The 17,737-nt window shown below is 32.2% G+C and overlaps 1 protein-coding gene across 8 annotated transcripts in view; it reads left to right on the top strand.

Annotated features, from left to right (window-relative positions):
• The window catches only part of LOC120767370 (nesprin-1), a 200,442-nt gene that overhangs the window by 120,462 nt on the left and 62,243 nt on the right, over positions 1-17,737 (top strand). For all 8 annotated transcript variants that reach the window (XM_040093348.1, XM_040093349.1, XM_040093342.1 and 5 more), the window contains 3 exons: positions 12,309-13,278; positions 13,573-13,785; positions 13,957-14,217. In XM_040093348.1, the coding sequence (XP_039949282.1) occupies positions 12,309-13,278; positions 13,573-13,785; positions 13,957-14,217 (1,444 nt within the window). The remainder of the gene's footprint in view (positions 1-12,308; positions 13,279-13,572; positions 13,786-13,956; positions 14,218-17,737) is intronic.

Below are 17,737 nucleotides of genomic sequence, written 5' to 3'. Positions count from 1 at the left end.
TGTCGCATTGAAGATAGCGGTTATACCACTTTAATGTGGTATCCGAATACTCTCTTGTATGAATTCAGCTCAATAACTTTATTGTGAGCGAAGAAATGGCAAATCGAAGATTTCTCTAGATTTTTGGTTAGTTAGCGCCGAAACCCAACATGACCTAACCTAGAGATCCCCACCTCACGCTAAGAAAATTCGTTTTATAGCATTTTTATGCGATTTCAAATCACCGTTGTTAACCAAACAGAAAAAAGCGCGAAGTATATTAAATTGTCATTAAAACGTTATTCAAGGTTGATTTTCTACGCTTCATTGTTTGCAAAACGTAAAGTCTGGCGTCATTTGCTATTTATTACCAAAAACGCACACACAATTTTCATGAATTCAAGCAAATAAAAGTGCAAGAATTTCGGCAATTACCGAAGATTGCAAGTGCGACATATGTGAGCACAAAACTTGGAAAAAAACATGACATGATATTTTAAATAAAAATGCGCACAAAAATTATGTCATCCAAGACGAGTTAAGTGCTAAAACAAAAGTAAGTAAATGCAAATATAATTACTGTATAAGCAAACAATGAAAAATTAATAATAATAATAACAAAATAAAAAATAATAAAGAAAATAAATTAAATAAAAAAATATAAAAAAATAAATATATAAAAAAAAAATGAAAAAAATTAAGAAATAAAAAAGTAAAAATAATGAAGAAAGTATAAAAAAATATAAATAAATATATGGAAATTTTAAAATAATAAATAAATTAAAAATAGTAAAAAAATTAAGAAAATAAAAAATTAAAAAAAATAATAAAAAGAATAAAAAAATAAATATAAAGAAATTAAAAAATAAGAAAAAAATTAAGAATTTAAAAATCAAAAATTATGGCAAAAAAATTAAAAATTTATAAAATAAAATAGTAAAAAATTGTAAAAAAATATTACGAAAATAATAAAAAAACTAATCAAAAAAGTGTTAAAATATAAATATAATGAAATTAAAAAATAATAAAAATAAGAAAATAAAAAATCAAAATATAAAAAAGAAATTTTAAGACAAAATTCAGGAAATTAAAAAATTTAAAAATAGTGAAATAATATAAAAAATTTAAAGAGTAATAAAAAATAAAAAAATTAAGAAACTAATTAAAACCAATCATGAAAAAAATATAAAAAAATAAATATGGAGAAATTAAAAAATAAAAAACACAAACGAAATAGTATTTGACTTAATATTTGAAATGTAAACACCCCGGCTTAGCGTACAAAACAACAAAGCAGGAAGAAAATAATTCAACAGCCAAAAAAACGACAGCAATAATGATAAACAAATAAATGACTTCATCGCCGATACACAACTTTGCGTGTGATAAATGTGATATTTCAATGTGTGCAAGAACTTGAAATAAGTAAATAAAGCGAAATTAGATGCTTGAACATTGTTTTTTCGAACGCAAACCATAAGCTGGCGGCAACGCAAATGTCACCGAATGGCACTAATGAGCGAGCGCATGTACTCGTACATACATATGTATGTATGGCTGTTTGGGCAAAAGAATTTGTTAAAAGAAAAATGTGTGGCAGCCAGCCATGCCACAAGTTGGTACGCGAGCTATTTAAAGCGGTGGAAAATTCGGAAATCAGGTCGCCTGCAAAAGTGAGTGCCAAAGTGAAATTCGACCAAAAACGTTTGGCAGAGATCGCGCGACTAGCCGGACGCGGCGCCTGGAAGCGGCAGCCAAACAAGTTGTAAACGCACACGTATACAAATATACATACATAAATATATGCACTTGATCTCAATTGCTTGTAGCTGTATATATGTACATTTGTATGTTTGTGGGTGTGAGCGCAATCACGCTTGTTTCAGTTGCCGGCTAGCGACGCCTTGATGACATTTACGGCGGCACGTATCACCCAAATTGATCGGTTCCAGTTCTGGCACGCTGCGCCCAAAGTGCGCCGATCGATTTGTTTATTTGTTTTGATGTTGTCGCTTTCATTTTGCACTGTTATTTATCATTATTATTTTTATTTCCGAATTGATTTGCTGTCTCTATCGATTTTTTCAACTTTTTCGGTCTATATCGACTTTTTCGTCTGTTTTCGGCTATTTAATGTATACATAGTCAGTTTTTGCCCAAAAAAGTGGCAAATAAAATTGAAATTTTTGGCATAAATTTAACGCCAGCGAGCAATTAAACGAAATGACTGAATCTGAATGACAGCGCGCTGGTTGTCTGCTTAGCGCCTGCCGCTCTCGCCGCTCTGCCATGCGACTGCAATGAGGTAATCGCGTAATTATAAATTTATTAATATTTCTTTTGTTATCGTTGTTGTCATTGTTGGTGTGAATTTTTATGCAGACTCGTTACTCGGTATTTTGTCGAACGAAAAGCATGATCAGAGAAACAAGCAAAACAATGAAAATACAAGTGACTCGTGCATCTGTATGCTTTCACGAGCGTGTATCTTGTTTAATGCATGCTCTTTTGTATTTTTGTTATTAATGCCTTTCGACTTTAAATTAAATATTGTTTTTTTCTGTGCGTCACCCGCAAATTTGCACATGCTAAAGACGATTTGCAAACATACCAAGTTCACCGAAAGCGATTTAAACGACTGTTGTTGAGCAGCGTAGTAATAATGATCTTGAAATGCGAGACCGTAGCGACATGCAAAGAGTATCGAATGGGTATATATTTGTATATGTACGAGATCTCGTATTCAGCTTTTAAAACCAAATGCTAATGTCTTGTTTAAATATTGAAAGCACGTAGCGTGTGAGTACTTCATGAAGCACCTGCGAGAGTGAGAGCGTGAGTGAGGGATAGTGAGAAGTTTGGGGTTAAGAGTTTAATTTCAAACAAATTTAAGAGCAGTGCTATCGACAGGTGCGTGCTTTTGTGCACCAGCAAGTTCTTAAGTTGTAGAAATTGTATAAAAAACGTAAAAGATAAGCAAAATTGAACTATCACGATTTCAAAATTAAATTAATACATTTAGGCTAACGTAAAGTAAATAAATTTAGTGAAATACTTTGTAGAAATAAAGAAAAGGCTTAATGAAGAGACAAGAAATAATCGAAAATAAAATACCCTTGACAAATAAAAAAGTTTTCTATTTAAGCACTTTATCCCATCGTGCTGTTTGTATGGTAACTATAAGCTATAGTAATCCAATCTGAAATATTTCTTCGGAGATTATAACATTGCTTTTGAAAATAATCTGTGCCAAATTTCGTGAAGATATATTGTCAAACAAAAAAGTTTTCCATAAAAATTCTTTATTTTGAGTGTTCTGTTTGTATGGCAGCAATATCCTATAGTTATGCGATCTGAAAATTTTTTTCCAAAAATTTTAGCGTTGCCTTGGAAAATTATGCATACAGAATTTTGTGAGGTTATTTCATCAATTAAAATAATTTCTCATACTAGAACTTTATTCCGATTTGTATGGCAGCTATACGCTAAAGCGGTCTGATCTTAAAAAATTCTTCAGATATGGTAGCTGTGCTTTGGAAAACTTTGTACACCAAATTTTGAGCAGATCTATTTTTAAATAAAAAGATTCTTTACAATAATTTGATTTTGAGTGTTCGGTTTGTATGGTAGCTATATGCTATATATGTCCGATATCGATGGTTTGGACAAATAAATAGTTTGTTGAAGAAGAAAAAGGCTTTAGCAAAATTTCAGATTGATATCTCAGAATAGCAAAGAATGACAGATAGACAGGACTAAATCGGCTCAGCTCGTCTCGCTGATCATTTATATATATGTTTTATATTGTCTTCGAAGTTAACTTTTTATGTTCATATCCTGCTCAGGGTATAAATAATAAACCAACGGGAGAAAAGATAAATCGTGGTCCACTTAACATACCCTATTCAGAGTATAATTAATTAAAACAACGAGAGAAGAGATTAACCGAAAATATGTCTTCGTATATACAGTTAAATAAATTCCTCCCTTACGTGTTCATACAACTATCTATTGGTGTCGTATTCTTTATGAATTTTAAATATATATTTCATATATCTTCAACCGTTTAATATATTTTACACGACTAAAAATTATGTTAATAATCAACAGAGTTCATAGTAAGACTTGAAAAAGTTTGAGTTTACTTTAAGAAGTCTTTGATTTTTTTTGTGATATACTGCCGCTCAAGCGTGCTCTCTCTTTTGCTGCTCTTTTACTGTCACTTCGCTCATTCAAAAACTCACCACACCTGCTTACTCAACACCATTCATTCATGGCAGTCAAGTTTTGCAGGTTTTTGTATATGAGTATTTGTCGCCGGTCGTTATCGCGCTGTCAAGTTTGCAATAAAATATGGAAAATACGAATTTACGTACTTACATACATGCACACATACAAACAAGTGTGGAAATGCGCTTAATGAACTTTACAGCCGGCTTTTTTTGCCGGTTCGACATTGGATAGCTTATCAAATGAGCACACAATGGCATGACGGCCTGCGAAAACAGCTGGAGAGCGAGAAATATTAATTGCACAGCTGTATGTAAAGCATAATAAAAGCAATAAAAGCGTTGAATAACACATACGTGAGTAATATGTGGCTACAAAATGGGGAAAAAATGCAATACTCATGGCAAGTAGCGCGCAAAAGCAATTAAATCAATTATACTATGCAAATAGTTTGCCCGAAAAGTGCAGAGCAGCAAAAACTTGCATATGGAACTGGTAAAATTACCAAATAAATAATAGAAAGAAGCAGAAACAAAACAAAAATGAGCGAAAAAAAATCTCGCATTGTGAAGGTTTATTGAGTGGTGAACTCGTACAATGTGTTGCGCTTGAAATAACTTATTGGCAAGATCACCACGCTGCTATAAAGAAATGCTCGTACACATACACACACACACACTCATACTATATAAGCAAGCATACACACTCGTACAAGCGTTCACACACACGAGTACGTATATACACACACTTACAGCTGCCTGCGGTGAGCTTATTCGCTGCTTGCTCGATCGAATGACGAATGCCGCTGTGGTTGCCAAAATTTTCAATAAAAATCAGTTGGAATTTAGCGTTAGAAGAAAGCGGATGTGATTAACTGGATGGCTGGAAACTAAAAGGAGCATCAGCTAAAGCGATAAAAGAAAGCAAATTCGAAAGGAATATACTGTATATACATGTATATACGAAAGTAAAATAATAAAACGTGCGATAAAAAGTAAAATAAAAACAAAAATACAAAAAACTACAGCAGAATAAAATAGACATTCTCAAAAGCTGTGGTAAAGCAAAGTTATAAAGTGAAAGAATTTATAGCGACAAGCAAAAAAAGGCGATTCAAAACGTCACATACACAAGCAGTACGAAGAGTGTAAACGACGGCGGCGTGTAACCAACAAAAAAGTATAACGCAACAGATTTTTGCCTAAATTTTCCATGAAAATATTTAAACAATTTTTTTTCTCCACTTTTTTTTGCTTATTTCGCAAGGCAGCAGCGGACGAGCAGTTCGCAAACGCAACGAGGCTACACACACACACAACTTACACCCAACTGCCCACTGCAGTGTGGCACGTGGCGTATGAGCAACGTCTCAGAAGTGCATATATATTTTTATGCACTTTAACGGCGGCTTTGAAACGCTATTGTACGGGAAGTGCAGCATTTCTACACCAAAAACAAAAAAGCGATACGCAAAAGCACACGCCTGCCTCCTCTTACCACACCCACCGAGCGCGTTGCAGAGGAGGTTGGGTCAGTCGTGACTAGGCTGAGCTTAAACGGAGGAGACCAACAAACGAAAACAGCTAACATACAAGCGCAGATCCAGCTACAAACGAGCCAAAGACTGATTTAGTAGTTTAGTAGAGCAAAATTGCAGAAAACAAACAAAAATTCAGCCGAAAAAGCCAAAGCACCAAAAGGACGTACGATCCAAGCAGCGCAGCAGGCGACACTTAGCTGCAGCCAGACTATTAATAAGCAACGAAGAAATTTCGCCGTAACGAAATTATTGCGGTTGCCTAGAGATTGCTGCGAGCGAACGCATTTGCAGGCATTTGTCGTGAAAAAGCAAGAGGTTCGTTTCAAAGCAGAACAAAACACAAATAAAAATGAAAATTATTCGCTGCTTTCTAAGTTTGTAGCTAACCAGATTTTCAAACTACATGCTTGTTTGCGTGTATGTAAGTAAGTAGCGTCAGCAAACAATATTTAAACGGCGCGTAAGCGAAGCTACTAGAAGCGCGACAAATGGAGTAAGCCGGTGGTGGGGTACAAGACAGCGCAGCCAAACGCGTTAACCAAGCAAGCGCTGCTGTTGTCATAGTTTATTTTATGCCGTTATTGTTTTTTTTTTTGCTTTGATATTTGTTTTTGTCGCCAGCTTTGTCACCAAACGCGCGACGCGTCAACGCAGGTTTTTGCGCGACGATTAAGTCATCGTTTTTTCGGTTTGTTTTCGCGCTTTCTGTTTTCATGTTTTTTTTTAGTTTTTTTAATTGTTCGTTTTAACATCGCTAAGAGACCAAGCGCGCGCCTCAGTGTATACATATGCATGAATGGACGCAGCAGCTTAATTTGCACGCGCTTGAACTCTAAGCGGCGAAAGAGTTCCAAGCAAATGTAGCTAGAAAGCTAAGCGATAAACGATTTGGAATTCAAGAAAGCAAACAAAAAATCGCAGGAAAAACGAACAACAGCTATGAAACTAAGTGGTTTGCTGATTTGCGAGGTCAGCCGGTGGCCGGTGGCCGGCGCGTTGACTGCTATTAACTGTGGACTCTGACGTCGCTGTGTGGTCTCATTGAATGCTTTGAATGGTGACCAAAGCCTGAAGAAACGCGCTTGACAGTTGTTGAATTGAGTTTGCGGTCAATTTGTAATTCGGCAATGGCCAAAAGTCGGCGTTCATAGTTTTTTTTTTAATTTTTTTGTTTTGATTAATTTCTTTTGGCAATTTCGAGAATTTCAAGAATTTCTAGTTTTTCCTGTTGTGGCTGCTGCATTTCATTTGCTGTTTGTACTAGCACTTGCTGGGGTATTTCTGCGTATACCGGAAGACCGCAAAAATGCAGGCGATTAGTCAGAGCAAACTATGCTGACTGAAAAAAGCACGTCAAGCGCAAGGGTGTGAAAATATAATATAATATTTTTAATATTTTAACCTTTGGTGTAAAAAAAAATTTGCTAAATTTTTCATAAATTTTTTATAAAAAAAATATATAAAACTTACAATTTTTGGTGTGAAAAAATAATTTTTTTTATAAAATTTTAAATTTTTAGTGTGAAAAAATTTAGCCAAAATTTTATAAAAAAATTTTATATTACATAGTTTTTTTATAAAAAAATTAACTAAAACTAAAAAAAAAATTAGAAAAAATTTAACGAAAGGTTTTATACATTATTTCAGTCAATTTATTTAAAGTTTTATAAAATTTGTTCATTATATTTCGCCGTTTTAAACACAGTATGTGTGTAATCGAAATTTCTTGTATAAAATTACAAATATTTTCTTCCCTAGTGTATTATTCAACGTAAACAGAAATATGAGCGCGGCTGAAATTGCTTGATAAAAAATGCAATAATAAAAACAAAAATAAGTGATACTTAAAGTTTTTGTTGAAGTTTTTGCGACTATTTTCTTATATTTTGCGTAATTTTTATTATTTATAATTATTTGTATTAAAACAATTATCAATTTAATTTAACTTGACCTGTTTTGTAATAATTTCAACCTTTGTTTTGTATTTTTATTTTTTCAAAGAGAGTAGTTTTTTTTTCAAAAACTTGCAAAATGTTTTATAGTTTTTTAAAACGACGTAACTGTCAATTTAGTTGATTTTGTTTTTTTTTGTTTTTTTTTTTAATAATTTTTCATTTCTTCAATAATTTTTTCAAAAGTTTTTATAATTTTTTATAACAACTTAATTGTCAATTCTGTTCAATTTGTATTTTTTTTAAATAATTATTGCATTTCTTCAATATTTTTATATATTATATAATTTTGATTTTCTTTTTTTTATTTTTAAATAATTTTTTATAACTTTTCATAACAGTTATAACTTTTTCAAAATGTTTTATAACGAGAAAATTTTCAGTTGAACTATTTTTTGTTTCTTTTTTAATGTATTTGCATTTTTTCAATATTTTTTATAACAAAACTTGAAAGACATTGAAATGAAAAAAAATAAAAAAATTCAATTGAAAATACCCCATTATTTTCAAATGAAAACCACGAAATATTAAAAAAATATATATTTTCAAACCACGAAAAAATATATATTTTTTTAAACAATAAATTTTTTAAATAATACATTTTTTTATTTTCTTTTTAAACAGAGTATTTTCCAATGTTTTTCTTTATTTCTTTTAATTTTTCAATGTTTTTTAAATTTTTTATACACAATTTCTTCTAATATTTGTTATACATATGTAATATTTTTTGCTTTGCCAGCTGCCGCCTTTTGGTTACACACACATAAATTATTATATTTTTTTTCATACAAGTATTTGATAAACGTTTCCGCATTATCGCCGACACTTACAGCGTTGCTAGCACATTTTTTCACAACATTAAAAAGAAATATTTAAATATATTTCAAACAAACGAAAATAGCTAAGTGGATTTATAGAGCAGTACGTCAAGCAAAAACGCCAAAAAGTGGTTGGTAAAACCTGAAAATATCTTAAGCAGCAGGAAAAATGTGAAAAAAGATTAAATATAAAAAAAATATAATTTTGCTAAATTTCCAAAAACGAGTAAGAAACAATTAAGCAGAAAACAAAAACAAATGCCGCAATAAACCCAGCATTTCAAATGGTGCCGTATAATATAAAGCAAGAAAATGTGCATATACACGCTCGCACACACGTGCAAACACACATTTTCTAAACGAACTAGTAAAAGCCGAAAGCGCAGGAAAAGGAAAGAATAATTTCAAGTTTGCTTGTGTGTCGCGCTGTTGTTGCTGTGCTTTGCCTTGGTAGCGCCGTAAAAGTCTACGAAAAATTACGCCGAATTTATTTTGAATACGTGCATTATTTTTAAACATTTTTGGCACTCACGCCTTTTTGTTTTGCTTTTGTTTTCTTTATTTTTGTATGAATTTGCATGTGAGTTCTCTTTTTCTTCTTATTTATTTACTTTTTCTTTTTTTCATTTGTGAACTTATGTGCTTTCAATAATTTTTTTCGTATACAAATGTGTAGTTCTTTTTATTTTGCGCTGCTCACTACGTTTTTTGTAGCTTTCTTTAAATTATGTTTTTTTTTTGAATTTTTTTTTGTGAATTTCTTGAATTTTTTCTGCTCCACTGGCGTGCGGCCAAATACGCATAGCTTTGAGAAAAGCCGTTAAGCGCTGGATTGGCGTTGCTACGACTTTGAATATATGTTTCTTTTGTATGTACTTACATATGTATATACATATGTATATACTATAAACATGTAACATTGCTATATCAGCACGTCATCTCCGGCAGCAACGACGCCGGTAGCCGCATATGCGCCTGCCACTCAGTCTGTCACTATTTATTCATATAGTTTTTTCTATATATTTTACACATTTAAAATCGAAAGTTAAAGGGCTTCAATGCCAAATGTTACAGTAGTCGCTAGCAAAAAGGTCGCTGTAAGTTTACATACATTTTTACGCCTAAAGATCGCTGTTGTGAATAACTGTTAACATATATTACTATATATATACATATATATATTTATTAAATGTATATATACATTTATACAACTGTGCAAGCATTGCACCATTTCCGTGCATCTGTTATATATTTATGCATGTGTACCGCGTATTTGGGTCTACATGTCGCACATTGCGTATACGCGACTTGGGTGTGGTGCAAGTGACGTCAGCGTGTCTGCCGCTATTTATCACCGCTGCATCTTAAAGCAGGAACTTAAAATAAACAAATAAGCTCAAAAAAGAGGAAAGAAAGAGGAATCACAACAAAAGGCTGCAATGCAAAAACAATTTGCAATTATATGACAACAATTTTGAAAAATAGCGAATATTTTAAAACGAGAAAAAGAATAAAAAAATATAATTATAAATAAAAGAAAAAATAAGTAAAATAATATAAAATAAAATGAAATAAAACAGAATAAATTTAAAAAATAAAAACCAAGATTTAAAGAATCAATTAAAAAAGTTAATTATAAAAAAAATAATTAAAGCTTAAGAACATGAACACAATAAAAAAATTATAAGAAAAAAAAAATAGAATAAAAACTTATAGAATAAAAAAAATAATTATTGCATAGAAACGTGAAAATAATAAAAACAAAATAATGCTATGAAACGTAAAAAATAATTAATGCTTTAAAACGTGAAAAAATATAAAAATACAAAAAAAAGCCAAAAAATAAAATAAAAATTATAAGAATTAAAGATATGTGGAATTAAAAAAATTAATACTAACAAAAAAAAATTGATCAAATGTGAAAAATAACGTAAAAATTCCTAAAATATTGAAATTAAAGAGATTAAAAAGTAAGTAAAATTAAAAAAAAATTATATAATTAATAGACATAATTCAAAACAAAAAAAATTAAACTTTAAAACTTCAAAAATAATAAAAAGATAAAACCATAAGGAAATAAAAGATATCGAAAAAATAAATAAAATCGAAAAATTTAGAAAATTAAGAATATAATAATAATAGCAAAAAAAATTAATTAATGCTCCAAAGCGTAAAAGAGAATAAACAGAGAAATAATCAAAGAAATAAATAAATAAAGAAATTAAAGGTTTAAAGATTTCTGGAATTAAAAAAATTTACAATATAAAAATTAAATAATTAAAAATATGATTAAAAGAATTAATAATTACAAAAAAAATAAAAAATAAAAAACAAAATAAAAAAATTATAAAACAAAATAGATTAATAATACTAAATAAAACTAGCGAAACAAACAACAATTTTTTTGGTAAATTACGAATACAAATTTTGTCCACCGAAAGTAACAATTCTATTGTCTAAACAATTATTTGCACTTTTTTAATAATTTCTGCTATTCGCTTTACCTGCACATACATATTCTCCTTCAACAAATTCAAATAAGTCTACACTTATACACAATCTCCATTTATACAGCCACAAAAACTAATTGTTATTGTTTTTGTTTGTATTTTGACATTTCACGCGCTACTTGAAGCGCCAATAAAAGGCGAAAAAATATAAAAGATTCGCAACGCCGCAATTGCTGGCGCCAGAGCAGATAACAATGAGCGCAGATTTTTTTTGCTCAACAACAAAAGCAAAAAACTCAACTGTGTGCTCACATAACCGGCTTTTTACACGATCGCCAAACGCGCTCCACACTTCGCTCACTTGCGCTCACCATTTCACACTGGGCGCTCTCCTGCAACGTGAACTTGCGGTTATTGCTTTCATTGAGAAAAATTACTGCGGCCAAGCAGACAATTATTTTTCCTCAATTTATTTATTTGCCTTCATTCGTGTGTGGTTCCTGCATTGCACCGCTCTGCCGTTAATCTAAATAATAGCAAAACAAACTGCGAAATGGCAACGCACATTGCTATTACCAATAAAAGTTCAGTTTTCGAGTAAAATAACGCATAGATGTCGGTGCGTTTTCGTAGCAAAGCGGTCAATTTCCGCCTCAAGGTTTTTCTTTTGTGCGGCAGAGGCCATCTGGGCGCGAAGGCGGCCATCAATTTGTGCGAGTGCACGATCGCCACATAGCCCCTTAAAGGCGCCGTCAATCTCACATTTGCTTTCGATTGCTCTTTGTTCGCTATGCTGCCATTTTCGAAAATGTTTTCGAATTGGCTAGCGCTTCATTGCGCGGGGCCGCTACGTCGGCGGCCGCTGCCTTAGGCCAAACAATATTTTGCCACATTCATTTGGAGAATTCTCTTTTACTAGCGCGGTCGCATTTCTTCCACGGAAACCTTTGACGCATTATTAATCCTAATAATACTATACTATATAGTTTATATATATATACAATTGTTTAAACTTTTTGAAGTGCTCGATTGCCGCAATCGTTTAAAAATACACGCATCACTATATTTGTTAAAGCGAAAGGCAAATCTGCGGATTTGGGAAACTTTTGAATTTTCTTTGTGAAAAGCCTCAGTGACTTGTGCGCACATTTTGCGTGATTTTGTACTTTTGACAGCGTATTACGTATATTACAACAACGCCGCCGACCGCGTGGTCTTTGCCATATATCTGACGTGTTTCAACGACGGAACTTACAGCAAATAAACTTTTGTTTCAGCCAAAAATCGGTCAACTCCTTTATAATAACATACTTTTCTCTCTCTCCCAACTACTTTGCAGATTAAACGACACCTTACGCGAGAAGGATCGTCAAGTTGGTAAGGATCTGGAAGAGATCGAAACGGTCTTCCATCGCATCTCAGAGTTGCAAGATAAATTCAACGCCCTACTCGAGCAGATACAAGAAGTGCATACTTTTGACGAGCATATTGACGCCATTGAAAAGTCTTTGAACGATTTGCAGCAACAAGTTGGCAAGGCAGTTGCGGAGAGTACCCAACTGATTGTCGAAACCAAGGAAAACTATTTGCAGAAACAAAATCTGGTACCAAGTGATATAGCACAGGAGTTCACAGCACTAGAGTTGCTCTCCGAGCGTGTACAAGGCGCCATGGAAACCAAACAGAAAGAATTCAAACGTGCCAAGACTGTACGCACCGAATACCTGAGCGGCGTCGATGAGATCCAAAGATGGCTGCGACAGGCGGAGGTACAAGTGCAAGATCGTACACTAGCACCCGCACAAATGAAAGAACTACTGCATCGTATCAATCAGGAAATAGCCGGCATTTATGAACGTTTCACAATGGTCAAGACAAATGGACAGCTGATTATCGACAATTGTCGCAACAGTAATGAAAAATTGCTGGTACAATCGACGATCGATCAGTTGGCACAGGAATTGGGACAAGTACGCGCGTGGTTGGATGAGAAGAAACAACAAGTGGGCGATAGTTTAGATGCATGGACGAGATTTATGAATCTGTATCAAATTGTGATGGCGTGGGTGGCGGAAAAACGTACCTTCCTCGATCAGACAATCGAACTGCGTACACTGCCCGAAGCGCGCAACAAACTCAATGACTATGTAGTGGCTGTGAAGAGCATTAAACCGATCGTGAAGCATTTGAGTGAAATGGACAAGGAACTGGAACACATTGGACAAGTGACGACTGTGGGCGATCTCAAGGACAAACTGCAAGAGGCTGAAGATGCCAAGGTTTCCGTGGAAGCGGTGCTGCTGGAAAGGGTAGGTTAAAGTACAGGACCTGGTGTTTAGCAAGAAAGCAGAAGTCTTAAAAGTATTGTGTTACAATATAATGGACATTGTAAGTATAGTAGGTGCTGGTGAGATACACGAAGCGTGTACGGGAGGCTTGTTTTGACTGCTAAGAGCAAACGGCCAAGACTTTATAGCTTTATTGTAACATTTTCAGTTAGTCAATTCGGTACAATTGGTTAAACAGTTTATCTCGACAGTTTCTTGAACTTTCAATAATAATATTTTCTTCCCTTTCAACCATACAAATCGCTACGCGCACAGAATTCCCTGCTACAAGAAGCCTGCGAAGAATGGGATCAATGCGAACGCAAAATTAAGGACATACGCGGCTGGATAGATAAGACGAAACAATCGTTGGACTCACCACAACACAAGAAGAAACCGCTGCGCGATCAACTGGGCTACTGTGAGAAAACATTGGCGGACATTAATGTACAGAAGACCAAACTGCGTCTATCTATCGAAAAATTAGAGGTGAGTGCTGCTTTTTATTAGTCCGAATGCCTTGACATAATTCACTTTACAACTGTAAACAATTATGTTAATTAAATGATCACTATTGTTTAAGAGCAAGCTGAATAACACGCGCGCGTTTGCCGATCTCTCTCTCTCTCTTCTCTTCCTTTTCTGTTTTTTTCGATGTAGGTGCACTTCCGCAATGGTATGGGTGGCGATCCGCGCCTTAGCGAGAATGTTGATGATTTGCTGAAGGTCTTGGACGGACTGGCGGAATTGGTGCGCACCAAAACCACTAGTCTGGAAGAGACGCTCAGCCAGATCGACATCTATCAGCAACAGATGCAAACATTGCGTCAGAAGATCATACAAGAGGAGCAACAATTGCGTCTCGTTATGGCGCCCACGTATCTGCCACACGATCGTGAGCGTGCATTAGCAGAGCAACAGGTATGTAAACGGCACAGGCAGGTCTCTTTTTATTATCTTCGTTATCACAATTATAATTAGTTAGTAAAAGAACATATATAGCATATATGAAATGAAATTTGATTTAGTAGCTGTGAGGCAGTGAGTTAGCTAAGCTATCACTAGGTTGCAATTTGCATAATTCTACGCTGTTAGTGGCTGTAGAGAAAATGTTTAGGGTCCCGACCTATCTATGAGAAATACGTATATAAAAATATTTTTTCTAAGTTTTTGGTACAACATTTAGGTATTAGCTGTGCTGTGCCCCCTCTATCCCGCTCACGCGCTACTTTGCCATTATTGGCTAAGCGTTGGTGGGCCTCCTATATAAAGCACAGTTATCCATTAACATCGAAATCATAATCGTAATACATTTGGTGCTGTTTTATTCAATAACACAAACGGTTCCTCCAAAGCGTACAACTTTTGTTGACGACTGTTAACGAATTCGTAAATTGACTAACACACGCACCCTGCCCTGGAAACCCCCCTTTGAGTAACCTCTAGCCGCATTGTTATTATAATTAATATTTTTGTTTCGCTTTAGTGAATCAGTTTTTTATTTTATCCGTTTTTTTTTGTACAACAAAATTGAAGTGTACCAAAATTTTCTCAATGCTACAGAAGTTGCACGGTGGCTGCGAAGTTTTTGAAATTGGCAATAAAATTTTTTTTGGTGTACAAATACCTCGCTTTGAGTTTATTTTACATTTTACACATTTGATTTTTATACTTTTCAATATTTAATTTTTTTGTTTATGTTTTTGTTTTGTACAAAATCTTTTGTTTTTATGATTTCGTTTAGATTTTTTTTCCTTAATTTCAACATTTAATGCACACATCGAAATCGTGCATCATCTCAACACTGCTCTTCTCCATTTTTATGTATTTTCGTTGGTTTTTTGGTTGAGTGTATTTGTTGCCATGCCACCAACGCCACCATACATTTGTATTTTAACACCGTGCAGCAGCATTTTATACCATATATACCAGCATTTATATTGTCATCATATATATCAACATTTATGTCATCATATATGGTATATAATCATATACATAAGCCCTCCTATGTACCATCATATATGTCATCATATAAACCATCATATAAATACATACTCATATCCATCATTGATTCATACAAGTAACTCGTATTGATGCGCGCTGAAGTCTTAGAACTTTGTTTGAAAAAAAAACTTTTCAACTAGAGGAAGAAGTCGAAATTTAATAGTTTCGAAGCTAAAAAAAAAACATTAATTTTAATTCCCCAAAAAAAAATATTAAGAAACCATTCTACAACTTTGTCGTCACAATCAGCCAAGGTGAATATTTTTGGTTTATAAAAAATATAATTTAAAAAAATATTCGAAAAAACTTTTAATTTATTAATCGAGAAATTTTTTTTTTTAATTAAAATGGAAAAAAATATTTTTTTTAACAAAAATCGATTTTTTCTTTAGTAAAATTCAATATTTTTTTATACAAATTAGGAAAAAAATGTTTTTAATAAAAATCGAAAAAAAAATTTTCTGATTTATAAAAATATCCAAGAAAAAACTTTTTAAATAAAAATTTTAAGGATAAATTAATTTTTTAATAAAAATTAAAAAAATATAAAAAATTAATAAAATTAGCATACAAACAACTTAGTAAAAATAGCAAAAAAGAACGAATTTTTTTAAAATAAAAATCGACAATTTAAAAAAAATATATATAACAAAAACGTTTACCATGCGACCACACTAGTATGTATCCTTTATATATGTACATATAGCACGTGGCATAATTTTATACTACACATATGTACATACGTCTATAGCGATCAGCTACGCGTTCGGAAATGCCTAAGAGGCTGCCGTCATAGGGCCTATTTTTAGCCGCTTGTCTCGCAGTAACACGAACGTACAGTTACGTGCAAATGTGTGTGTTCACCTTGAAGGCTCGTTCGTGCTTTAAATATAAATAGAAATATACGCACTAGTTAATTTTTTTGTAATTTATTGCTTTCAACAAATATGGAAAGTCATGATTCATACAAGCTTTAAAGAATCAAAAGTTACAAAAAAAAAGAAAACCAAAAAAAAAAAATATTTTAAATAAAACAATTAATAAAATTAAAAAAAAGTTTAATTTATAAAAAAAATCAAAAATTAAAAAAAAAAAATTATAAATTAAAAATAAATTAAAATTTTGAATGTTAAAAATTAAAATTTAAATTTTAAAAATTAAAAAAACTTTAAATTTTAATTATTTTGATAAAATTTAAAATTTTTATTTTTAATTTAAATAAGTTAATTTTTTTATATATATAAAAAAAATTATGTATAGTATTTTTAAAGACAATTTAAAAAAAAAAAACAAAATGTTATGAAAACGAAAATATATACATGATAGGCATGCAAATAAATTATAGCGTAATATTTACAGTACTAATAAATAAAATAAATAGTAAAATATTTTCTTGCTCAAAATCTTTACAAATGCGTAAATATTTCATAAATTCTTATAAAGGCAACTTTTTAATTTTTTTTTCTTGTTTTTTAATTTTTTTTCATTTTCTGTCAAAGAACTCGTACATCATATATTCGATTTGTAATATGCGCTATTTTGAAACTTTTAGTTGCCACGCACTTTCTTTTCGAAGCAACTTATACAAGTGAGCTTTTACACATTGCGGCCGCAGCGACACGTAAGCTTTGTGTGAGTGCACGGCAAGCTACAGTCGCGTACAAAAATGCACAGACAATTGACGTCACTTACTCAGTTTAGTAATGCGCATAGACACATACAATCAAACATTATTTCATGCATTTAGTTTGCCATTTTTTCATTTTAAATTTCACATTTCTTCATTTTCAATTTCACACTTCATTAAGCTTTTATCACAAGCGATTTTGCACACTAAAAGCCTTTGAGTGGTACCTAACTGCATTTAGCGAAACAAAAGACTGGTACTGGTACTTGTATTATAAAAAAAAAAAAATTGTAGTTGTCTTCTCACAGCTTGATTTTTCTGATAAATTATTTGTTTAATTATCACTAATTATTTTATATACATATATATGGTTGCTAGTTGGGTCTTCATGCTCATAACTCATCTGCACTTATTGGATAAGGTTGGAAAATGGGCGTAAATTAGCTCTCAAACTCTCTTTATCTCTCTCTCTTTCACACATAAGTAATTTAATTTATTTATCTTCCAAATTTTATGCTTCATAGTTCTCATTTATTATTACAAATTAATTATTATGAAAAAAACAAGAAAATTGTTAGTTTATAATTTCAACATTATTTGACATTTTGTATTTCTTTTTTCTTTTATTTACATACTCATTTTGTAACAAAAAAACGAAATGAAAATATATAAACTTATACATAAATATGTTTGGAACGTATACATATTGAAAAAAAAAAACGTACATGAACATATAACATCAAACATAAAAACAAAAACAACATATAAAACAAATGGTGTTGTTGCTTACTGAAATTTGCTACGAAAACT

The sequence above is a fragment of the Bactrocera tryoni genome, chromosome 2, assembly GCF_016617805.1.
Source record: "Bactrocera tryoni isolate S06 chromosome 2, CSIRO_BtryS06_freeze2, whole genome shotgun sequence".
Lineage (NCBI taxonomy): Eukaryota > Metazoa > Arthropoda > Insecta > Diptera > Tephritidae > Bactrocera > Bactrocera tryoni.
The sequence above is the reverse complement of the archived record's forward strand: the minus strand, read 5'-3'. Positions and strand labels throughout refer to the sequence as shown.